A 24,975-nucleotide genomic window follows, 5' to 3' on the forward strand; every position below is an offset into this window, starting at 1 on the left:
TAATTTTGTCAATGAAAGAAATAATTAGAGGGGTGGAGGGTAGGGTATAGTGATCAGAAGAGTGGGGTGAGGGTCTGGTGGATCTGGTGGCATGGGTGGTGGCAATGGTGCCAGGGATGGCACCACTGCCATCCTCAATTTTTTTGTTCTGTTCTGTTTTTTTTTTTTTCATTTTTTTGGTATTTTTATATATTATTTCATTTTTTTTATTATATTTCATATTTTATACCTATATTACGTATTTATTTATTTATTCTGGATAAATTGATGTCTACATATACATTACAAGAAATGTAAAGAAATATCAAGCCAATATTTGCATAAGTTGTTTCAATTGCGAACCCCCAATTAATTCTTTAGGAAAATTATGAGATTTGAGTTACAGGATCTGGTTAAGACTATTGCGTTTTGAGGAGTTCTTCGGCTTCCCCCAGTCAGAAAATCTTTCTAAATCCATGCTATTCTCTGGATTTCTAGCATAACATTCTAGGGAAATAAAACAAGATAGTTTTAATATAATTAAATGCTTAAAGATCTATGGCTTTGCAGCAATAATATTGGCAAGCCAGAGTCAATTCATGCAGCTGGCAAAAGGGGAAAATTAAGATTGCATCAAAGAAAATTGGCAATTTTGACAAACTTAGCATATGTTGACCCAACATCAATATTTCAAAATCGTGAATCAAGCATATAACAACAAGGCGAGAGAGTAGCCGCCTGCTATTATACTAGGTCTTCAACTACACTGGGACTCATCAAGAATTGAAGCCCAACAAAAAAGAAATCTTACTATTTTAATTTTAAAGTTCGTAGGATAGTTATGAGACTAATATATGTCTTATTTCTTTAAATTATTTTTTTAATATGAAAATTTATTTGATATATTATTAGTCAAATTTTTTAACTCTTCAAATGGGATTAAAAAACTAACAAATATTCTATTTTTTAGTTAATTTTTTATTTTTTAATATACATTATGAGTATGTCATTTTATTAATCTTGTTTGTAAAAATCTAAAAATTTCACTACATAATCTATCTGATAACTTCTTTTAATATAATTTAAGATGTATGTGTTACTTTACTAATCTGCTTGCGGATTCCACTAACAATGTATAAACTATTTTTCTTTAATTTTAATTGAATTATAATAAATAATTATAAAAAAAATTTTGGCCCATTAAACTACACCTCCGTCCAAATGCTCATGCTTTCCACCCCCATGACATTTTAAAATTTTTTTTTACAAAAAATATGTAAGTAAGCCATGAACCAAGGGCTTCAGGCTACAGGAGATGCAGAAGGAAAAAAAATTAGCTAAAAATAAAATCACAACAAAATAGAAAAAAAGAGTAAGCGTCACTTACTGCTCTATGTGCAAATGTTACTGGCTTAGGGTGCTGGTAAAGACTAGAGAGGAAGGAGGTGACTGGTGAAGACATTAGGGGCTATGGCTATGAATGGCAGGAAGATGGATGAGAGTCAGTGAGGGCATTCCAGAGCGTTTAGTTTTAGTAGAGTTGGGGAAATTACAAATAAAGATAATGGCCTATTCTTTTGCTAACTATATTAAAATATATTTACAAAAAATTACAAACAAATTATTTGAGAAATTTGATTATTTTGAATTTCAATCCGATTCAAAATTTTACTAACCAATTGATTAATCAAAATTAATTTGATTTCGATATCAGTTTTTCATCTGTTTCACCAACTCTTTAAGACTTATTCCCTTGTTAATTTCAAATTATAGTCTTTTTGAACAATTTTAAAGAGAAATTGGGGTTTTATTTTTGTAATGTAACGATAGTTACGTTGCAAATGGCGACCGCTACGATTCTGACTGCATGATTTGAATGTAATATTTTAATGCATGTTTTATTGTTCAAATGCATATATATATATAATATGTATTATTTTTATTTTTATTTTTTTAGGTTGCAGTAATTATAATTTTCTTAATTATGCCCCCTTTGCCATAAGTTTCTTTCCGTCTTGAGCAAACGACATTAAGCAATAAAAATACATTCGTTCATTAATTAATTTCCAAATTTCATATAAAACCCATTGATTTTCAATTAACTGATATAATACATTGGGTCAGGCAGCTTGAATGTCCTATTGCCGACATTAGTCCCCAGGAGATCGCTCCATTGATCTCCCATGTTTCCAATGATTCTATATCCGCTCTCCTCGAGCTTCTTCCTTTCACTCGATTTGTATACCAATGCTTTTTTGCCTGAATAAGATGATCCCCTGCTTCCAAAAATATCACCAAAAAAAGATCAAAACAAGAAAGATGAACGACCCACCATGTTTTTTTTTAAATCATTATTAGAAGCTTATTACTTACTTGAGTATAAGTTTCTCCCAAGTGTGATATCCAGCTTTTCTTAGATTATTAACCGTTACAGTTCTTTGATCTTCTGGTCTTCCTGTTAAGAAAACGACCTTGGTCCCAAGAGACAATAACTTTTTGTACAGTGTAAGACTCTCTGGCAAAGCTGGGGCTTGGCCTTCCATTACCCATTTTTTGAATAAAGTGGGGTTATATGGCTCCACCCTGGAATTCCCATGCCATTGGAAACATGACAAACACCAAATTTTAGTTTATAATTTGAAGCAAATTTAGTACAATTTTAATCCGTCCAATATATATAACTAATACTGTACTTAAACAGGATATGAAGACGAAAATAGAAGCAAAAGAGTTTTGAGGTCATGCAAATGGCCTTGAATTAATAAATCACTGATGATAAAGTTGAGATGATCTGCATGATTGCGTACGTACCCGAATCCATGCTGAGCAAAATAAGGCAAATTGGAGAGTGCAGTCTCATCTATGTCAAAGAGCCATACATCTTTGCCATCTCTAGCCAGGCTGAGGCTTTGAGCATATAGAATAGCCTGATTAGCTACCACTCTCGAGTCTTTCCTGTATTGGTGACCTAACATGTAATGTCCCACATAGTCTTCACACTCTTCTGGAACAGTAATCCAGCCAACAACGTTATTAGTTTCGACGCCCAGGCGCCAACTCAGGCATGACAAGCCAGGTACATGGTCACCGCCGGCACCCGATTGTGGCCTGAGGAGGTGAACTTTGTGGGGGATAGTCTCCTGGTCTGATCCCTGTGAAATTGTTAGAGTTGTGGCAAGAAATAGAAACAACAACAATGCCATGTTATGTGTAATTTTTTGAGTAGTATTGAAGGAGTGAATTTGTTGCTTTGCTGCCTTTTGGATATAGCCGATTTGCCCAGTTTAAATAGGCATAGATACTTGTTCGCTAACCTCTGTTTTATGACAAATATCTTGGTTGTCCCTATTCCTTTTACGAGAAATATTTCTAAAGTTAAATTTGGGCCCAAAAAAGAAAAAAAAAAAAAACTAACAATAATTGAGACCGATCTACTTTTCATCCTAACTCAAATTATAACGCAAAAATGAAATTATAACAGCTGTGTCATTTATTGATAAAAAGCTAAACTTTTGGTTTTAGCGAATAAGATTCATAATAGTTTCAAATAAAAAAAAAAAATCTCCTTTAAGTATTATTTCAACATCATTCTGATCAAACTAATTGCATTTCCAATTATCCCAGTTCAGTTTGCTACTCATCAAAAGAATATTTTGGAGTATTTATTTGTTTTATTTTGTATACATCTCCTCATTTTTCTTGTTGTTCCTTGCAATTGACTCAGGCCAAGTCAATCATTTTTTAATACGATAAAAAATTATTTTCATGATCAATTTTTGTTTAGATTTAATTCATATTTAGACGACTCAATATACGTTCTCTCACATTAATCTATATATTTAGTTTTCCATAGAGTATTCTATGTAAAGATCGAATTAATCCTTGTAATTCCAAGTCAACTATTTTAAATATATGATTTATTTTTAAATGTCATTGTGCTTGCAAATGTATTTAATCCAACATTGCATTATGATGTGACTGTGTATTGACTTTATATTGGTTGGAAGTGAATATATTTGACAAAAGGATGGGTTTAGCACATTAACGGAGATGGGCTAAAAGTGAAGTGATGCAAGTGATCACAATTCACAATAAAGCAAAGTCAAAAAAAAGAAGATATTTTGTGATCTTAGGAATTTCAATAGACACCATTACAAGTTTTAAGGATCCTTGTTTTTCCTCTCTAATTTCTTCTAGCAAGAAAATCTACACTGATCAGACTACTCAAGAAAAGGTGGGGAAAAGACATTCTAAATTCATTGAACCCAAACATTGAAAGTGCTGTAAATTTTTTTTATTTAAAAATAGAACATTTTTAGCTTTTATCCAATTTTTTTAAATCAATTCAAATAAATTTATTTATATTAAATTTAAATAAATTTGTAAAAATTATTTTTTTACTTAAATAATAAAAAAAATAATTTTTTTATCATTTGAATAAAATCATCATTTGATTGGTTGAAAGTGCTCTAATTGAAAACAAAAATTTAAAGATATACAAGCCAAGCCCACCTGATCCTATTGAATAATGGCACCACTGACTTTTTGGTAGATTGTGGTACATGCTTGTCACTAATCAAAAATCACATTACAAGGAAGGCAAAAATGGGGTGGGGGAAGGGCCAAGCAACTATCTCTTTTTCTTTTGTTGTTGTGATTATAGTGATTAAAACTGTTGCATTCGGAAAAGAATTTGGTGACGGATGAGCTGCATCATGTTTTTGAAGTTGCAGCTTCGAAGGCGACTGAATGTGGGCTGGGGGATCAAAGTACCGATGCAGTCCCTTCCCTTTTCGACCGTAAAGATTAAGTAATTATACAAGATTAGAGATTAATGCAGATCTGAAATGCCATTGATTACAAAAGGTTGCATATTTAAAATGTCAAGGTTCTTTGCATATCAGAAATTTATTAATAAAGTTTAGCGATTCATATTTTTCCACCAAAAAAATAAAACAATCTCTTTATTTTTATTTTTTTCATTACGACGGGAGAAATGGGACAAGTCACAATCCTGAAGTAATAGCAACATTGAGGGCGACAATAATTTCGAAACGTGCGAAAGAGAGATGGGACGTGATCAAGTCATGGGAGACAAAAGCTCCTCCACTGCGATTTATGTGTTCACCAAAGATCTCAATTATAGGTCGAACCATAGGCAATGGTTAATGTTAACTATCTTAGTTGGTAAACATAAATGCATCTCAATTTTCACTCATATACTTTTTCGAACCTAATTTATTAATTTTAAATTTTAATTTATTTTTTATTTTAAAAAAAATTGATAAATTTATTTGAATTTCGTAACTTGAAGAGATACGTAAAATCACAGTAAGAGGGTACAAATTAAATTGATAATTTGTATGTTTATATTATATAAAATATTAATAATTTATATATGCATATTTTAATATATACGAAAATTATAAATTATAGTTTATATTGATATAAAAATATAAAATATGAAACATATTTTTTAAATTTTATGAAAATTTTTTTATAAGTTTTATTAAAATCTTAAATTATATTATTTTTATATTTTTTATTCATATTATTTCTGTGTCATATTATCGTAATATATTTAAGATTGACAGATTTAGCAAAAAACTATTAAGTTGTCCATATGCCTGGCTTTTTGTTTTGCAATAATTGGGCGATTTAAGCTAATTTCTTCGACTGAATTAGAGCTAAGGAGTGGAGTTTTGTCTTTTGTCTCACTATATATGTAAATACAACAATGTACGTAGGACTTTTGACGATGTTCTTGCCGTGATCAATAATTAATTTCTTGCTTTTCTGTTTTTGTGAATTTGGGGCCATAACATATTAGGCTTATTACCACTTAAGTACTTACGAACAATACCAAAATCCTTGCTATAATTTTAGTATCATGTAATTTTTTACTGTTAGACTTGTTCACTGGTCCAATTGTTAATGGGCTTGATTCAATTTGTTTTTAGCAAAAGTTTTGAAACCCAAACACGACTCGAGTCGTGAAAATATTTATTATAAAATAAATATTATTTATTTACTTTTAATTCAAATATATTTAAATTAATAAAATATTAATATAAAATGATTTTTAATGTTTTAATAATAAATTTACATTAAACGCTGTTGAGATCTCCCGTGTTCCCATTTTGGGAAAATCAAATTAAAAAAAGAAGTGACCGAGAGGAGCTCAAGGCTCTTTTTTGGCAAAAATCCAGAACCAACGAATTGCAGCCGGCGACGACAAACAACGACAAAGGCCGAGCTGGATCGCCATTCGCCAAAAATATAAATTGAGGTTAAATTAATGGAAGGATCAAAATGTTATAATTTCAAACTTTTAAAGATTAACAAGTGATTTTATAAAGTATAGAGTTCAAGATAATATTTAACTCAAAGTTTATGATCGCAAATTTACTCTATTTGGAATTACTAAATGGATATAATTTCATAAATTCAAAATCCTCTTGAAAACATTCACGCTTAGATTTGCGTAATTAATTAGGCTAAATGGTCATTGTGACTTTATCTCAGCGAAAAGGGGACGGCAGTTATGAAACTTTCAAGTCTTAAGCGGCAACTTCCATCTTACGTTGATTTTTATGTATGTTTAGTTTTGTTTATTTTTATTGATTTTTTTTTATGGATGATAAATGTAATATTTTATTTATTTAAAGTTTTTTTTTTTGTAATTATAAATTCTACTAGTAAATGTAATCTTATTTTAAAAAGAAAACTAGGCCACATCAACTACTCTCAACTCTTGGGAGTACTAATTATTTGTGTACTTTTCCATCTGTCAGCAAAAGTTTTACTAATTCTTTTACAATATTAATAAATTATTATCGCATAAGTCTATGCATACTTTTTCATTTAGTATTTAATTAGTAATCCGTAACAATCAAGGCGCAAATGGGAGGTTACGCTTTACATCAGTCATGTTGATCGATGCATAAACCATTCTTAATCAAAGTCTTCTACCAAACCTACCATGAAAAGTACATACTTCTGACCTTTTACTTAGCTTTAGCTTAAAGTCATGATACTTTTGTTTTTATTATCATTTTTTTTATATTTGTATTATATTTATTTTATATTAAATATATATAAAATAAAAATTATCATAATATAATTTATATAAACACGTTAAATATAATTTTTTTTTTTACTTTTTATCAACCTTATATATTAATTTTGTAAAATCTTTAAATTATATCATTTTCATTTTTTTATATAATTTTTGTGCCATACGAACGTATGATGTTAAAATTATTAATTTTATTCAACAGAGAAATCTAACAAGCAACATTACCTGAGAAAAGAAAGCCGGACAAAAATCTGTTGAAAAACATATAATAATAGTGAGACGGTAACTTAAAAAACAAAAACAATTAGCTACAAGAACAATTGACCAAGTTTCTTATGCCAGTATCTGGTTTCAGAATGGTACTTAGGTCTTACCTGTAATCTAAGTATAAAATGTAACTGTTGCTTTGCTATCACATGTGAGAGAAATGAAGAGACAGATGAAGATGAGAAGGCATTTCCTATTGTTTAGCAGCTTTGCTATGGCAGTTTTGATTCATGCACAGAATCAAACAGGTTTGGCTATCTAAATCTCATGATAACAATTCCATTTCTCTTTAACTAACAGAACAACTAATTATAAAGGCCACCCCATGTTTCTTCCCAGGGTTCATTAGCTTAGATTGTGGGTTGCCTGAAGGTTCAAGCTACAATGCAACCACAACAGGCATAAATTATACTTCAGATGCGCCATTCATCCAAACTCAAATTGGCATGAGCTATAGACTACCTGGATTCAATTCAGGCACGCAGCAACAGATACTGGAGAATGTTAGAAGTTTTCCGGAAGGAGACCGAAACTGTTACATGATAAACCTCAGCAAGGGTAATAGATATTTAGTCAGAACAAGTTTCATGTATGGGAACTATGATGCAAAAAATGAAACACCAGAATTTGATCTATATTTAGGACCTAATTTGTGGGATACAATGGTTTTTCAAAATGCATCTGCTGTTGTAGTCAAGGAAATCATTCATGTTCTTCAATCAAATTATTTGCATGTCTGTCTCGTGAACACTGGGAAAGGGATCCCTTTCATATCAGCATTAGAGTTGAGGCTTTTGAAAAACACAACCTACGACACCAACTCTGGAACAGAATCACTGGAAATTTTCTTCAGGCATGCTTTTGGTTCAACATACAATTCAACATTCAGGTAAGTCGTTTACTGAATTTTTGCAAATATAGAAGAAAAAGAAATTTTAGGTGCTCTTTTCTTATAGTTAATGGGCAATATTTGGCTCAGGTTTCCACAAGATGATTATGATCGTATCTGGCGGCCTTACCAAAGAGCTGATTTGGGACAAATAAATACTTCTTCCACCATTACATCTAACAACGACTATGATCCACCAAATCTTGCCATGAGCACTGCCAGCATACCATTGAACGCAAGTCAACCCTTGAATTTTTCCGTCCAAGATTCCGATCCCAATGCCCAATTTTATTTTTACATGTACGTGGCAGAACTTGAAGTGCTCCAAGCTAACCAGACCAGAGAGTACATCATCTATCTCAATGACTTGCTTTGGTTCACAGCTTATAGTCCTACATATTTGCGGGCAGACACTATACGTACCACAGCTGCGTTAAATGGAGGCAATTTTTCAATGGTAAGAACCAGAAGATCAACCGAACCACCTACCCTGAATGCCTTTGAGGCTTATAAGGTAAAGGAATTTCAACAGTCACAAACAGCTGAAAAAGATGGTATGTTGTCTCTATAACTAATGAAAGATTGTCTTCAGTCCCGATCATTACCTATCATTCTGTTAATATATATCTCCTTCTCTCACATATATATGATAGTTAATGCGATCATGAATATAAAATCAATGTATGGATTGAAGAGAAATTGGCAAGGTGATCCTTGTGCTCCACAAGAATACTCATGGCAAGGTCTTAATTGCAGCTACGAGGATTCCAATCCACCTAGGATCATATCTTTGTAAGTCTCTGCCTTAGAGTTCAAGTTAAGCTATTAATATTCATTCAATTGTTAATAAAACTATTGTTCATGAAATCAGGAATTTATCCTCTAGCGGTTTGAGTGGACAGATACCTCCTTATATCGTCAATCTGACTCAATTACTGTATCTGTAAGTGTCTCCATCTCATATGAAATAACCCGGTATCATCATATAGAAGGATGATAGATGGAGGAGAAATATAACCATTTCTATTACAATATCAGGGACTTATCCAACAATAATTTGACTGGACCAGTGCCAGACTTTCTAACTCAGTTGCAATCTTTGACTCTGCTGTAAGTTAATTACTTGAGATATAGACTTGAAAAATCTAAATTTTGAATAAGGAATTAAAGAAGGTTCTTCTCTATATCTAATTTGCAGAAACTTGGAACGAAACGCACTAAATGGTTCAATCCCCAGAGGACTCATTGATAAGTCAAACAAGGGTTTGCTACAATTAAAGTATGCTTTCCTTTCCATGATTTACGATTTATGATTATATAGCAATTTCCTTGTGTTCTTTCTAATCTCCTCAGCAAACATGAGAACAAATTTACTGCATGAGAGGTTAAATTCTTAGAAATTGGGATTGGTATAGGTAACTTTATGTATCAGATGTCGATTATTAACTCTTGTAATCCAAGTCTTACATTTTTTTTTCATTTTTCTTTGTCAACTGAATTAATTAAGTGTGGAGGGAAATCAAATTCCTTGTACATGGAATTCATGCATGACAACGAAGAAGAAGAACAGCGTAGTGGTTCCGATTGCAGCATCAGTTGCTTCAGTCCTTTCTCTCCTCATTATTGTTTCGGCTCTCCTTTGGTGGTTTAAAGGGAGAAAAACAGGTAGAACAAAACTTACAAAGTATGCGCTACAGCTTTTCACTGTATTTTTCTCAGCATTTCATTAAAAATGTTCTTTTAACAAAGTTTAGAAACGCCACTAAATAGTAAAAAAAACGTCATTAAAAGCCCAATTTCTTCGAGTGATGGTGGACAACAAGACATAAAAATGATCTTTTTCATGCTATTGCCAAGGATTTTCTCATTAGTTATATGCTTATTGAACTTGTTTTAATGTAATCAGCAGGCAATTTGGGGTCTAGAAAACCATACAAAAAGGAGATAAAAAATCGACAATTTACATACTCTGATGTCCAAAGGATCACAAACAATTTTGAGAAAGTTATTGGAAAAGGAGGATTTGGAACAGTTTACCTCGGTTACATAGGTGACACTGAAGTAGCAGTTAAGATGCTATCACAATCATCTATTCAAGGGTATAAGCAGTTTGAAGCTGAGGTATAATAACATCACTAATACTCAAGTTTGACCTCATTGATACATATAAAGCTATTAAAATTGGGGTTTTAATTCATGACAAATATATGTCATCACACAGGTGGAGCTTCTTTTGAGAGTTCACCATAGAAATTTGACTAGCCTTATTGGATATTGTGATGATGGCACCAACATGGGGTTAATCTATGAGTTCATGGCCAAGGGAAACTTATTAGAGTATCTCAGAGGTTTGAACTCTTTATTCCCTTTATTCCCCTACTGTAATATTTTTATTAAAAATTTATATTTAATGCACTATTAATTAATAAATATCATACACACTCAATTCATTAAAAAAAAAAGTACTTCATTTTAATATATTGTTTATATATATTATTATTACACATGGTTAAATTTCTTTACTTAAAATAAAAGAAAAAAAAATAACTCCCTATGAATTCAGACAGCAATAGCAGTGTCTTGAATTGGGAAGGAAGACTTGGAATAGCGCTCGAGGCAGCACAAGGTTAGCATGAACATTTTTTTTTTTTTTTTGGATATTTGAGATCGTTAGATCGTAATAGAATTCATTTATAATAATTTCTTATTTTTATTTTTGCTTTATTTTGGTAACTAAAATACAAATAATAATAATAATAATAAATGAAATGAAAATGCAGGACTGGAATATTTACACCATGGTTGCAAACCTCCCATAATCCACCGAGATGTAAAGTGTACCAATATCTTATTAAATGAAAACATGCAAGCTAAATTATCTGATTTCGGGCTATCGAAAACTTTCGAAGGTGGCTCTCATGTCTCCACCGTCGTTGCCGGTACCCCTGGATACCTTGACCCTGAGTAAGTATTTACATCTTGTCTAGAGATTATTGTTTGTGATCTCATCTCCCACCTCATCTGATTGCTGAAAATTAATTTTTTGGTTTCCATGCTTGGCAATGAAGGTATTCCACAACAAACAGGTTGACGGAGAAGAGTGACGTTTATAGCTTTGGGGTAGTTCTTTTGGAAATCATTACAAACCGGCCTGTGATTGCAAGAACAATAGATGAGCCTACTCACATAAGTCATTGGGTTGGCTCCATGTTGTCCAATGGGGACATCGAAAGCATTGTCGATTCAAGGTTGAAAGGGGAGTTTGAGATAAATTCTGTATGGAAAGCGATAGAAGTGGCAATGGCTTGTTTATCTCCAGCATCCTCAAAAAGGCCAACCATGACTACTGTGGTGATGGAATTAAGCGAGTGCTTGTTGGCAGAGATCAATAGGACAAGGGGAGTCGTCAATGAGGATGAATCACTAGAATCAATTGGCATGATATCCTTGAATTATGGGTCTGAAATAACTCCTCTAGCAAGGTGATTAGGACACCAAAAATATCATGGTTTATTATCCTTAGAAAAATGTTCCCCTTGAGCTGGGTTTGTAATTTTCTACCTGTACATAAAGACACTTCAGGGAATATAAAGTTTAGTTTGTTGTTTGTTGTAGTACACATATAAAAACACTTCCAAAGATATTAGCCATGTATAACACAGTTGTAACAGACTTTGAGCTTAGTTTTTTTTTTTTTTTTTAATTATAATTTCGTTTATTTTATGGAAAGGAATAGATATATCATATATCTGTGTTCAAGGTTATTAATTGATTCTCGATTGTAATTTTTAGATATTGAACAAGATAAAGAGCTCGGAAGTTTTATGTTTTAATTTTGAGAATGAAGATTGATGTTTATTTGAAATAAAAAAAAAAAGTTTATTTCTTTAAAAATTTTGAGCTTTACGAATAGAAGACGTAAAAATGAAAATTTTATTAATTCATTGGTTAACTTTTACTATCACTTTTTTTAATTATAGTTTAATTATTGAATTAATAAAATTTTCATTCTTAATCTTTTTTACAAAAATATTGTGCTTATACCATATAAACACGGATTTTGGTACTAAAATATTTACCAACCAAGGTGATGAGGATGCATTTATAAAAGGAAAGACGTAATAATTTATTAAAACTAAGTATATTACTATACATTTAGCATGATATATAAATCCCACATGAAAATGAAAGAATTTTTCATATGATATTAATACATAAAAGAAAACAGTTTACCAGGTCAATATCAGCGAAATTCTCCTTCTTTAAAGGCTTTACTTTGGCCAGTAGCCATCTATCTGTTCAGTCTACGTACTGAAATCAGTCATCTGAAAATTCAAAATCTTGAAGAACCATATTCTAATAACGTGCAGGCAGCGTTACCTGACCTTCGCAAATTGCCCTTAAAAAATGAACCATTTTTTTTATTCACTTAAAACAAAATATAATTTTAGAATTTTACTAAGTCAAGTTTACACTAATGATCTGGTCCAAAAAGAAAAAGTTTACACTAATGAGTAGTGACAGAATGATAAACAAATAATAATATCAATTTTAATGTCACAACTAATCAAATATAAATAATTATTAGGAGGATTTTATAACCTCATGGTCCCCATCTTCTACCAAGCTAATTAAACCCATTAATCTGAGTATTTCAACTTTGGACCATTTCATATCATATAATATATTATACATATTTGTAACATGAACTATAGGTTGAGAAGTACGTGTCATAAATAATGGATATGATTGTTATTAGTTTTTTATTTTTAATATTCTTTAAGAAATATATATCATTTTTTTAACTTATAGAGTTTAAAATGTCACTATTAGTAAATTAGATATTTATTATTATTGTTGCTGTTGATATTGTTATTATTATTATTATTATTATTATAAATAAGATTCTGTCGAAATTCAACTAAAAAAAGTATGAGAAATTATAAGCAATGAGACTTGGGCTGTTCTCATGTTTAACCCAAACAATATTGTTGTTGTTAATGGGCTTTTTTAGGCCCATTTCGCTTTATCAAATATTGTCATTTTTATCTCTATTTAATTTTTTTTTTCAATAACTTATATTTCATGAAATTTTGAGACTTTTGAAATTTAAAGACTCTTCTCTTCCAATTTTCCATAAAAAGCTTAAAATTATTTCTAATTACTTTAGAGTAGAAAATTATTTGTAGACTCCTAGTTTAAATTAAAAGAAAAAAAACAACCAAGCAATCTTTTTTATTATTTTCATCAAATGCATTTAGTTAAATGATCGTTAACATATTAAAACTCCAAAAATTCTTAATCCATTCACACATTAAGTAGACTTAGAATGAATATTCCTTTCCTCAATCTCTAAAACTATATTTAGGTTTTACTCCATTAATTCATAATACTCTTTTCAAGCTACAATCCTCTCGTAAAATATATATATATATATATATATATATTGACATCATATATGTTTACTTATTCAACTTTTGGAAATGCTGTAATTTTCTTTTATAGTGGGAAGGTCATAATTGCAGCTTTGCAGAAGTTGGCGGAAATAATTTTCAATCCCTTCCTTGACTGCACTGTAAGTTACTTGGAAATAAAAATTAAGTTTTTTTTTTTAATAAGTGAAGTATTTTTACTGTTTTATCTTTACAGAAACCAGAAGGAAAACAGTCTAGCAGAACTGGTTGAAAGATCAAAGAATTGTATCAATGGTAGCATCAGTTGTCCTTGTAATTTTTTATGAATATATTCAGTAGTCATTTGCTAATTGCACCTGTTAATCCACAAAATACATACCAGTCTATGGAGTCCAAGAATAGCCAGTACTTCAAATACTCTGAGAGGTTCAAAGGATGACAAAAAACTTTGAGAGAGTTCTTGGAAATTAAAGGAGGATCTGGAACAGTTTTCCATGGATACTTGGATGGCACTCAAGTGGCAGTGAAATGCTTTCTGAATCATAAGTTCAAGGATTTTTGAAATATGTATTTTATTATTTTAGAATCTCACATTTTATAAAAATAATAAATAATAAAATTTGTTAATTATTTGATGAAAAATTAAGTGATCTAATTATATATATTGTTCTAAAGATTAATGCCTCATTTGGGGCTAAATTACATGTTTTTGCTTTCAGGTATATAATCAGAATCAAAGAGCAAGAATACTGATGTGTATAGCTTTGGGATTGTTCTTTTGGAGATGTTCATAGACCAACCTGCTATTTCAAGAACACCTGAGGGCTAAGAAGGCTCATAATCATCAAGATCTAGTCGAACAAGTCAGTTTTATGGTTGCAAAAGGAGACATTGCAAAGATTGCTGATCCAAGATTAAAAGGAAACTTTGGCATTCAATCTCTTAGGAAAGCTAAAAACATATATACCAATGGCGTGCATATATATCTGCACGTAGGACAGGAAGGCTAACCATGGATGAGGTAGTGATGCAATTGAATCAGTGTTTATCGGTTGAGAATTTGAGATAGCTCAAAATAAGAAGGGCCATCAAAGTGAAGAAAACATTGTTTCTTTTTGGAATAAGATGTAAAATTCACAAGAAATTGACTTCCCCTTATTTGATAATAACAATATAAAATGTTAAAATACATGTGAACCTTGTATAAAGTATAAACCCATAACTAATTCACAGATAGATTCAAACAAGAATTTTAGTTATAATATGTAACCATGTTTGAGGATAAAATTTTTTTTCAATATCATATCATCTGTTGATAGAATAATTATCTTTCTTTTATCCGACAAATTTCTTAATAATCTCATAAAAAACCTACAAAGTTTCTAATGCCAATTTAGAAAATCATATTAAATCATTTTGTATATTGGCAAACAAAGATAATATTCAAAAGGACTAATATGGTTTGGGTAAAGTCGTCATGTCAAACCTCGATTGAGGAGTAGGATGGCAACTCAATCCGTTCTCGATGGATTTTGATCCGATTCGATCTTATATGATCAATTTTTTTTTTAAATCAAATTTCGGGTCAAATCAGATCAAATAATGTTAAGAAAAAATTGGATTCGGGTTTTAGATAAACCCAACTCAATATTATATAAAATTAATTTTTAAATTAATTTTTTATTTATATATATTTAAATAATTATATATTTAATGTTTATATTTTTAAAATAATATTTTATTAATTTTGAGTCGAATCGAATATAATTTATATAATATCAAATTGTGTTCGAGTTCGGATTCGAATATTAAAAAAATAAAAAATTTTAAATTTAATTAAATTTAAATTTAACGAATATAAAATCAGATCAGATTCGAAACGAATAAAAACTCGTCCCTATTGAGGAGTCTATAACCAATCATTCCTGACACCTACAAGTCACTAATATATGTAGCTGTCCACAGCTATAATAACAATCACTCGAACAAAGTCAATTCAGCCGAATTTAAAATTTAATTTAAATGATTCATTTAATTTTTTATGAATTTTCATAATTAAAATTTTTACATTTTCTATAATTTTTTGGTTTAGATTTCTTTTGTTTCGGAAAAAAAAAAAAAGTCAATCCTTCCAATTTGAACTAGAAATGCTCTTACTCGCACGCAAATTGGTTATTTTGAGACCCATGAAATGTGGTAAGCTTGAATGACCAAAAAAAAAAAAAAAACCCAGCCTGAAATCTGGCTCCTTTCTCAACAGATTGTGTACATTTAGCATGTATATCCAAACTACAAAAGACCCATTTGATCCAATCAAAACCCGCTTTTTCACCCTTACAAGAAAAAGCTGAAACTGCCGAAGCAAAACCAGGATTTAACAAATTTTAAAAAAAATCCACATCACCATCATCAATTCATTATCATGAAAACATCATTAGTTAGATGATTCTAGGGATTATATACAAGTATAAAACAGAATTAGGAGTTTAATAATCATATATATATAATATATTACAAATGCACCTGCCAAAAAAGAAGCATAAACATGTGCTATGCAATTAGACTGGGGGTGGTTTTCAAGAGCACGCTTTGGATTGAATCAAGGAGACCACTGGCTGGGGACTCACATATGTACAGAGAATGTTTCTTTGCTTTGGTTAGCAAAACAACGTACACATTAAAATAAACCACCATAAAAGATCTCCAAGAAAAAGAAAGCTTTTCAAGTACACAGAGAATACATTAACCAAAGAGTAAAGTGATCATAATCACTTTCTGGCCCTTGATCTTAATCATAGCTGCTATAATTGCTAAGCCTTTTCATATGAAAAGGTTGTCAAGAACTAGCTATATTTCCACCATTCTTTTTGCTGTTCCACTCTAGGTTATCTCAATTTTGAGAGTGGAAGCAGAAAACAGAATGGTGGGAATATATAGAACTGATAGACAAGCTCCCCCGTTCTGCTCCATCATTGTCAAGAGTTTGAAACTCTAGATCGATTACAGAAGATATATGTAATGATGAAAATGATGATAAAGGGATTTTGGTTTTCGGACTAGTTTTCTTATACAGTAGTACTTGTTCTGAGGCTAGGAAAAGTTTTTTTGCATGTTATTCATTAATGATGAATAATGCAATGATGATGAGTATGACTGAGGAACCATGTGGTTAGGACTTCTTTTATAGGTTTTGGAATAGCTTTTTCAACTTGGTGGGTGCATGGTGGATATGATTAGGGTTTAGGAGTGGAAAATTATGTGTTTGCATGGGGAGATCAAGAGAGTGGTTGAAAGGTAAAGAAGAGAAAGCAAGGTTGGTAGGAGGACAATTGATCGGGTCACGCTTGTGGCCTAGGTTTTCTAGTGCCTTGACTTGGGAGCTGAGGAACTTTATGTAGTTCGCAGCCTCATCAAGCATTGATGCTGTATCCATCTTGCTTCCACCAGGAACCAGCCTCTGCAAAACCCTAATTCTCTCACTTACCCTCTCCCTCCTTTGCCTTGCAGCCACAGTTTGTGGATCAGTTGATATTCTCACGTTCTTCCTCTTTGGTTTCTCCACCACTTCCAAGCCTAAGTTCACAGGCCTGAAGGCTGCAGCTCGATAAATCATCTCTTTCATTTGTGCAATGGCCTTTGGATCAGGTTCCTCAATGGAAGAAGATACTGATGAACTTGGCTGTTGAAAATTGATGTTCGATGAACAAGGGCGCTTTTCTGATCTGGCTTTCTTTGCTTTCGGCGGGTTCTCAGGAATGAACCTAAAATCTCCTTCTGTGGCAGAAGGTTGAGTCTGAAGAAGACTGAAGTAACCACAATTTAGACCAACTTTCAACTCACTTTTATTTGAAGAACTAGGCTTTGTTTGTGACTGTTTGCCATTAGTGATGTACTGATCCGAAGAACTCTGGGACACTGTCTCGTCGAGCTCATTTACTGGGCAGGTGAAATCTATGCTTCCCGTATTTGAGCCATTGTTTTCAGACGCTCCTGATGAAACTGCACTGCTAGCAGCAAAATTCCATAAGTTCTTACAATCAGAGAAAATCATGGAAATCCCATCTTCTTCAACTGATGTATCAATGTTGCTACTAGTAGCTGAGAGCAAGCAATCAAGGGACTCAAGAGAGCCTGTAGTTGTAGCACCAGCCTTATCATTTCGTAAACCATTGGTGGCTTGTGATTGAACCGCCATACCAATATCAGAAATTGAAGCATTTGATGTGCTCAAACCGTAAGCTCTACCTATCAAAGGAGAAGAGCACAACTCTTGGGTTATAGCATCTCTCCAATTAGTAGATTTCGGGAGGCTTGTATCTGCCGCTAACCTTATTCCTTGACGCTGCAACATATTAACGTTCGAGGCAACGTTTACTGAATCTAGTTCAGAAACTGGTTGTGGAACCATTTCCCTTACTATATCTGAATCTGGATTCACACGAAATAGCTGAGCTTTTTGAAGTTCTTGAATTGGATTGAAGATATCTTCTGGCAGATCCATCTCGCCACCGTACATGGAAGAATTTAAGTTAGACATTAATACACTGTCTTCTATATCATTTCGCTGACTGTTCCACACAGGCAATGAGTTAACTTCTGAGCCATCCCATCCCAGGCCATCCATGGATGAAACTTTTTTCTGAGCCAAAGAAGAATAAAATTTCTTCAACATCCATAAGCCAAGGACTTTGAGTAAACGTGATATAACTGGAAGGTTCTATAGCAGTTATGCCACTTTATTGCATAGTGTTTCATCAACAGAATAAAAGAAAATTGAGATGAAAGATAGTTGAAGGACATACCAAATCCAGATCCAGCTGCCACTCTGGTTAGATTGCCAAAAGAAGCCAACAAGTGACGAATATTTTCTGCGGTTGGATCAAACCTCAGCTTAATATCACTTTCTTGATTATGAAAACTGTGATTATGGGCAAAACAACCATTGCTAACGTCAGTGTTGGCAACTAAGTTTGTCCTGTATCAAGGAAAAAAATAGAGATTGAAGAAATTGCCCCAAGAAATCATCCAACAAAACAAAAACATGAAAGCAATCCAGGAAAGCAAAAATATAAGTCAAGTATGAACTACAAATTTTGGTGTCTATGGAGTTAAAGGGAAGATATTTCATCTACCTTGAGCTGTTCTGGAGAAACAGTATTGACACCGAACTGTTATGTTTAAAAGCATGCTTATATAGATAGGAAAAAGGGTATCTCAATAAAATACAATTTCATTAGTTGAAAGGAGGTGTAAATGTGGGGTTTGAAAAAAAGATAAGGCTTTTTGGTCGGTTTGGTGGGTATGTAAGAGTATATTTCTGCAGATGGGGAGCATCAAGCATGAGATATCAGAGAAGCAGTTTTTAATCTCAACTATATATAATTGATAATCTTTTATTCACAATTTTTTTATGTAGTTTTGCTCTCTTTCTAATGGGGAAAGCTCTAACATCCTTTTAGTTGCTTATAATATTCCATGTGCACTGTAATTTTTCAGTAAAAACTGCAGTCCAAGCAAGCATCTTTTGACAGTATACCACCCTCTTTCTAAAAGCTTTCCATTAATCATACTCTTAATCATGACTACTATCACTATCCCTCTTTTTACTTTTTACATAGCAGAATTAATCTGAGACTATGAAAACTATAAAACAGATCAGTAAAACAGTAATTATATCTGTACCATGCTTTTACCATATTCAACTGCTCTGATATAATGACATGTATTTCAACATTTTCTACAGAATTTCATAATTAAAATTTGATGATCATAGTAATTAACTGTGAAAGGACAGTAAAAGTATATGAAAAAGGTTGAAACCTGAAGAGTAACCGCAGTTACATTTCTTAGGATTGCTAATTTGAACATAAACAAGAGCAATGGGGGACTGGGGAGGTTAGGTTACAGGCAAAGTAAAAGGGCAGTCGGAGGATCAGATGAAGCAGATAGCACAAGCAAGTTGCTAAGAGAGTTTTGTCTCTTCAATCATCCCACAACAGATAGTTGTACTTGCAAGAGAGGGAAAGAACAAAAAGAGAGAGAGAGAGAGAGAGAGAGAGAGAGAGATAAAAGAAAGAGAGAAGGAAAGAAAAGGGAAGGTATCTGCTCTCAGGATCCTGAGTCCTACCCGCATGCACTCCATCATTACAGCTCAATGAATGGGATGCCATAAATGTCATTGCTAAGTGCCAACCTTAGTGGGATATCTCATGTCCAATCTAAAATCAATTGACAATAAATGAAAAAATTTAACTTAAATATAAAATTATAAAAAATTAAAAATTTATTATATATGAGATAATTTATTTTAATATATTTTTATCACATGTAAAAAAAAATCAAATAAACATTTTACGTAATAAATTAAGAAACGATAAGTATCTAACTTTCTATCAATTAATAATTAATTGAAAAATCGAATATAAATATAAAATTATAGAATATTAAATATTTATTAAATATGAGATAACTAATTTTAACATATATTATCTCTTCTTATCGTCAACTCTCTCATGTTTTTCATCACTAAATCTGCAAAGAACAAATGACAAGATAAAGGAATTTGAACATCAGATTTCTTGACAAAACAAATATAGTAAACTACGGAAAAAGAAATATACCAACTTGAAAGTTGAATTCCAAATTCCAATCCTTACCACTTCCTAGTTAATCAGAACCTATAAAAATAAAAAACCCAAGATGGAGGGAGAGAGGGAAAAATCATTAAGATTGATGGAATTGTTAATATTGAATATTTTAACTCGTAAAACTTTGTATTCGAACCCATTTAATGAACTATACGTAAATTTAATTGTAAGTACTAACATGAGATGCGTAAGTACCCCACTCTAAACTTTTAGAAACAAAAAGAACAAAAAAAAAAAAAAAAAAAAAAACAAGAAAGCGTTAAATGACTGTTAATTTTAAGTAAAGAATCCAAATTGGAGTTGCTCTGAAAGTTATTCATTGCACCTGGAGCGTTTCGGTGAGTTGAATCTTGATTTTTCCTGTTCTACTTACCAAACTATGACCTTTTTGAAAGATGTTGCTATCTCGAACTTTAATCGGTGGATCTTTATCAATAATTTGGTGCCACCGATTTCCAATCTTTTTCATGTATAATTGATATATATCTTATTCCAAAACCTTTAAATCTTTCTTCTTCCAATAAAAAAAAAATACACACATCATGATGACCACCAGTGTTAGCTCAAATAGTAAGAAGGGAGCAAATCTATATATTTAATTTTGTAGATTTTGGGGAAAAGAGAGGTGTTTACGTGGTATCTTTCCTTCTTCCAAAAAACTACTTTTTTATTTTATTATTTATTAAATATTTATTTTTTTGGTTTCTAATGTTTTTATTCGGTTTTTTTTAATTTTTTATTAAATAAATTTTATAAAAAGAATCAATATAAATAAAAATGATAAAACACTCCGTATTCAATTTATTTCAATTCGTAACAATCCAAAATATGTGCGTTTGTGGTCTCATGTTAGGTGTTCACATTAAACCACCCTTTTTTTATTAGTTTTTTTTTGTTTTTTTATTAGATAAATATTATAATAAAAAAATCAATTGAGATGGAGATGGAGATAACAAAATAACTTGTATTTAAGTTTTAATTCGTTCCGATTCAATTAATATATGTTTGTAATTCGAGATAATTTTGGTTGAGCTTTTTTAAAATTGAACTTGGTTGAAAGCAAAATTTTGTGTATTACACTTAGATATTGATATTTATATAAAAATATATTTTTTATTATTTATTTAATTTTATATTTATATACATATTTTATTAAAAATATTATTTAATATCTTAATTTAATAAATTCACATGCTATCTTATTTGATTTCTTTTTTTTGTCATTTTTTTATTTTTTAAAATTTTATTTATTAAATAATTTATGAAAAAAAGTTAATAAATGTATGGATGACAAAATAATTTATATCTAATATATTTTGATTAGTCACATTCAATGGATACAATTTTTTTTTAAGTAAGGATTGTGTTAAATTTTATATTTTTAAATAAATTGATTCAAGTGGGATTGGATTTGGAATGTTGTTCTTCTCTAAATATATAAAAGAATATATTTAATTAATTATTTAATTTATATTTATATTTATATTTATATTAATAAAAATATTATTTAATATCTTAATTTAATAAAAATTATATCTATAATTTATATTAAAAAATAAACTCATTTATATTTATTTATATGTTGACCTCGATTAAAATTTGATATAACATTTTTACTTTTTTATATTTAAAATATAATTTTAAAAATAAAAATAATTCGGTAAAACGCAGCAGCATGAATCAAATTCTAGTTAAATCTAAAATTGTGGGACAGAAAAACAAATTGTTTTAATGGTCATTTCATAAATTGAGTTAAAAAGTGACGGCAGTCAGGCAATTAATTCCTGTTTTCGATTATATTTCAACATCTTTTCATGGCATTTCATATAACTACCGACGCGTTTGCTAAACGACTGCGTATGAGTAGAAATATAATCGATTAAATTTAAATTAATATAATATTAAATTTGAGTTTAAATTTAATTTAAAATTTAAAATTTAATTTGAATTTAATCAAATTTTATTTTTTTAATTCGAAATCGATTCAAGATGAAAATTGAACGATTCGAACTTGTTTAATTAAATCATAAAAATAAATTTGATTTTTATATTTAATAAAAATTTAATTATTTGTACTTAAGTTTGAGTTCGAATTCGAGATATTTTATTAATTAAAATAATAAAAATATATTTAAATATAAAAATTTAATTAAATTCGTGAGCTATTCGAATCAAATATAAAAATACTTAAACTTGATTCACTTGATAAATTGAACATTTGAACTCAAACTCAATTCTTTAATAATTTATTCAAATTCAAATTCAAATTTTATCAAAATTAAATTCAAATAACTTATGAATACTAATATATCATTTATTTTTTTAAAAATTGTAGATATTTCATCCATACTTAAAGTTATACAAATCATCACATCTATCAACAATCTCTTTAAAATCGAAGATATTGAAGTTTTTCATAATAATGCTCTAATCCATCTGGCAAGCAAATCAAATTAATGGCAATATTGTTTTTCTTTTTTTTTTTTGTAAACATATTGACATATTTGGTTCTAAGTATAAATAAAACAATTTAAACGTATGCGATTTAGGATTTCAACAAATACAAGAAAAGAAAAGGAGTAAAAGACAACCAAATAGAAGCATTCAAACTCATAAATTAAAAGAGTCAACAAAAGTGAAAAAAATATTCAAAGGAAAATTCAATCTTGCAGTAATTTTTGTTTGGTTGGGGCCCCATTGTCAGAATCTCAATTAATGATGCGTTATTTCTGCCTAAAATACTAACCGTTTTCGCGGGCGCTTTGGGGTGGGCTCCATCATCCGCCAGCCACGTTCGCATCTCGTCCTTTTGCATTATTGCTGATTGGACATGTGACGCAACGGTCCGCATCACATGTGGTTCATGATGATTGGGTGTGACCTAAATGGACAGCCGTCTCCCACGTGGGGAAAATCTAAACATTGAAGAGCTGGATTTTTGGGGACCATTGGGGTTTCCCATCTGAATCTGATTGAATATTGATAGAATGGTGATGATATGAAAATTCAATGTTAGGTTTTTCTATAAAATTAACAAAAGATCGTGTCTTTGACACGCTTACGGTCCTTTTGCGACAGTTAATTACTAAAATATGGTGTCTTTGACACTCTTAAAACCAGCCCGAAGAGTGTTTGCTAATGCATATGTTCAACTCTTTGTATGGTGCCATCAATGTCCCAGGTCGGCAAAATTCAAAGATAAGAAGAAATCATTGTGACCGTTCATCGTTGGCGTCGGCGGAGAGAGGTATTAACAACTACAACGACATGTCACGGTTGATAAAAGCCGTCGGTTCAAGTTGGTGGCAGCGAGGCTTTGGTGTACATGCATGTACAGAAGGTTTGTCACATTCAAAGGCCTCTAGCTCAACAACCCAGAAACGGCCAAAGGCCCATGTCAGGTTGGTAGTGGGGGCTAGGTGGCCTCCTCCAAAATGAAGGATCGTCGTCCCCAACGTTTTCTAGAACTAGCATTTACAGATTTGTAGTGATTATGAATATGATCCTAGAATTCCCAAGCTGATGTTCAGGGTCATGAATCATGATGCTCACCCCCACTATCATGACACTACGGGCCCAAATGATCACCATATTTATTGAAAAACGTAAATAAATAAATCACAAATAAAAGGAAAAAATTGAGATCTTTGTTCTTGCATTTCATACTTGGTTATTTAAATAGGTAATAATGTGCTTCTAACCTCATTTTAGTATCAAAACTGCTGAAGGAACTGTGGCTTTGACTTCATTACTTTCTACTTGTTTAAAGATGCATGAGTCGCATGATTCATGCGGGGATGATCTCCCCCACGTACTGAAGATTTTTATTGCAATATAGCTGGTCGTATACAAATTCAATACTCCAAGGCCCCGAGTGCATTGATATGGCAATTTGTAGTGTCAGCAAATAATGACAGAAAAACCTGTTTGGCATGATATTCATGTATATATAAACTTAAAAGATAGTTATCCAACTAAAAAAAAAAAAACAATCCTGATACCAAAGTCCAGATATTCAAATCTTGAATGGTGATTTTCCAGGAAAGTTCTACAGAAAAACATGGTTATATATAAACAATGTAAAATGGGCAAATTTTACACTTTTGTTTAAACCAGCTAGCTCCAGTTATGGCCTGATCCACTCAACTGATCAGGCTTGCCTATCTATCTTGCAGACCAACCACCAAGAGAAACATTTGGGGTCTTGTAGCTGATTGATGTTTTCCCAGTAAGTTTGTCTCCAGAAGCAGAGGCCATAAAGCAAGTAATGCCTTGAAGCAGCAAGTATGAGTGCATGACCAACTAGGCACCAAGATTTTAATTGATATGGCAGCTTGTTCTTGGTTGCAATGATACACGGCACGCACACAGAATAAAAACTGCTGATAAACAGGACAGAAGAGAGAAAATAGTCTTAAAAATTCTAATAATGATATGGCAATTTTGTCATGATAAAACCTGTCCTATTAAAAATTTCTAAATATTTTATCCGAAAATTACGTGTTATGTTTTAAATTATCATATCTCTTGTCCATTTAAGGGTTAAAAAGAGTATGGCCGGCCATTTTCTTTCTATCAGGCAGCAGCATTAAGGTTACAGTTGAAAGTGAGTTCGAAGACCTTTTTCTTTATAGGTGCAGATTTATAAATCCAATTTGCTAACATTTCCTTTTTGATCGTTAGATTGCTTCTGACTCGCCG

General features: G+C 31.3%; 2 protein-coding genes and 1 pseudogene across 3 annotated transcripts; 1 reads left to right on the forward strand and 2 right to left on the reverse strand.

Annotated features, from left to right (window-relative positions):
* Nucleotides 1–1,985: 1,985 nt before the first annotated feature.
* On the reverse strand, nucleotides 1,986–3,225 carry LOC111278738 (acid phosphatase 1-like). The gene is made up of 3 exons (XM_022865362.2): nucleotides 2,791–3,225; nucleotides 2,353–2,562; nucleotides 1,986–2,255 (listed from the first exon to the last, which is right to left on the reverse strand). Exons 1-3 carry the CDS (start codon nucleotides 3,180–3,182, stop codon nucleotides 2,078–2,080), a joined length of 780 nt encoding a protein of 259 aa, XP_022721097.1. The 5' UTR covers nucleotides 3,183–3,225; the 3' UTR covers nucleotides 1,986–2,077.
* Nucleotides 3,226–7,457: 4,232 nt separating this feature from the next.
* LOC111278433 (LRR receptor-like serine/threonine-protein kinase IOS1) lies at nucleotides 7,458–12,017 on the forward strand. The gene is made up of 13 exons (XM_089765134.1): nucleotides 7,458–7,572; nucleotides 7,664–8,213; nucleotides 8,304–8,767; nucleotides 8,867–9,005; nucleotides 9,085–9,156; nucleotides 9,252–9,323; nucleotides 9,412–9,492; nucleotides 9,721–9,919; nucleotides 10,155–10,334; nucleotides 10,435–10,561; nucleotides 10,777–10,839; nucleotides 10,994–11,177; nucleotides 11,282–12,017. Exons 1-13 carry the CDS (start codon nucleotides 7,485–7,487, stop codon nucleotides 11,697–11,699), a joined length of 2,637 nt encoding a protein of 878 aa, XP_089621260.1. The 5' UTR covers nucleotides 7,458–7,484; the 3' UTR covers nucleotides 11,700–12,017.
* A 4,313-nt stretch (nucleotides 12,018–16,330) lies between these two features.
* Nucleotides 16,331–18,602, reverse strand: LOC111278763 (transcription factor bHLH87 pseudogene; annotated as a pseudogene). Its single transcript, XR_016344235.1, has 2 exons — nucleotides 18,430–18,602; nucleotides 16,331–18,266 (listed from the first exon to the last, which is right to left on the reverse strand). The product of XR_016344235.1 is annotated as a transcription factor bHLH87 pseudogene (transcript).
* Nucleotides 18,603–24,975: the final 6,373 nt, after the last annotated feature.

Source organism: Durio zibethinus, chromosome 8, assembly GCF_047325235.1.
Source record: "Durio zibethinus cultivar Kanyao isolate XHJ-2024 chromosome 8, ASM4732523v1, whole genome shotgun sequence".
Classification (NCBI taxonomy): domain Eukaryota; kingdom Viridiplantae; phylum Streptophyta; class Magnoliopsida; order Malvales; family Malvaceae; genus Durio; species Durio zibethinus.

What these genes read in the sequence shown, in the direction of transcription:
- LOC111278738 (XM_022865362.2), bottom strand. Translation starts at nt 3,182, where the DNA reads ATGGCATTGTTGTTGTTTCTATTTCTTGCCACAACTCTAACAATTTCA. An exon ending in TTTGCTCAGCATGGATTCGG is followed by an intron (nt 2,563 to 2,790) that starts GTACGTACGCAA and finishes TGGGAATTCCAG; the next exon opens with GGTGGAGCCATATAACCCCA. An exon ending in TGGGAGAAACTTATACTCAA is followed by an intron (nt 2,256 to 2,352) that starts GTAAGTAATAAG and finishes TTTTGGAAGCAG; the next exon opens with GGGATCATCTTATTCAGGCA.
- LOC111278433 (XM_089765134.1), top strand. Translation starts at nt 7,485, where the DNA reads ATGAAGAGACAGATGAAGATGAGAAGGCATTTCCTATTGTTTAGCAGC. An exon ending in ACATACAATTCAACATTCAG is followed by an intron (nt 8,214 to 8,303) that starts GTAAGTCGTTTA and finishes TATTTGGCTCAG; the next exon opens with GTTTCCACAAGATGATTATG. An exon ending in TTGCAATCTTTGACTCTGCT is followed by an intron (nt 9,324 to 9,411) that starts GTAAGTTAATTA and finishes TCTAATTTGCAG; the next exon opens with AAACTTGGAACGAAACGCAC.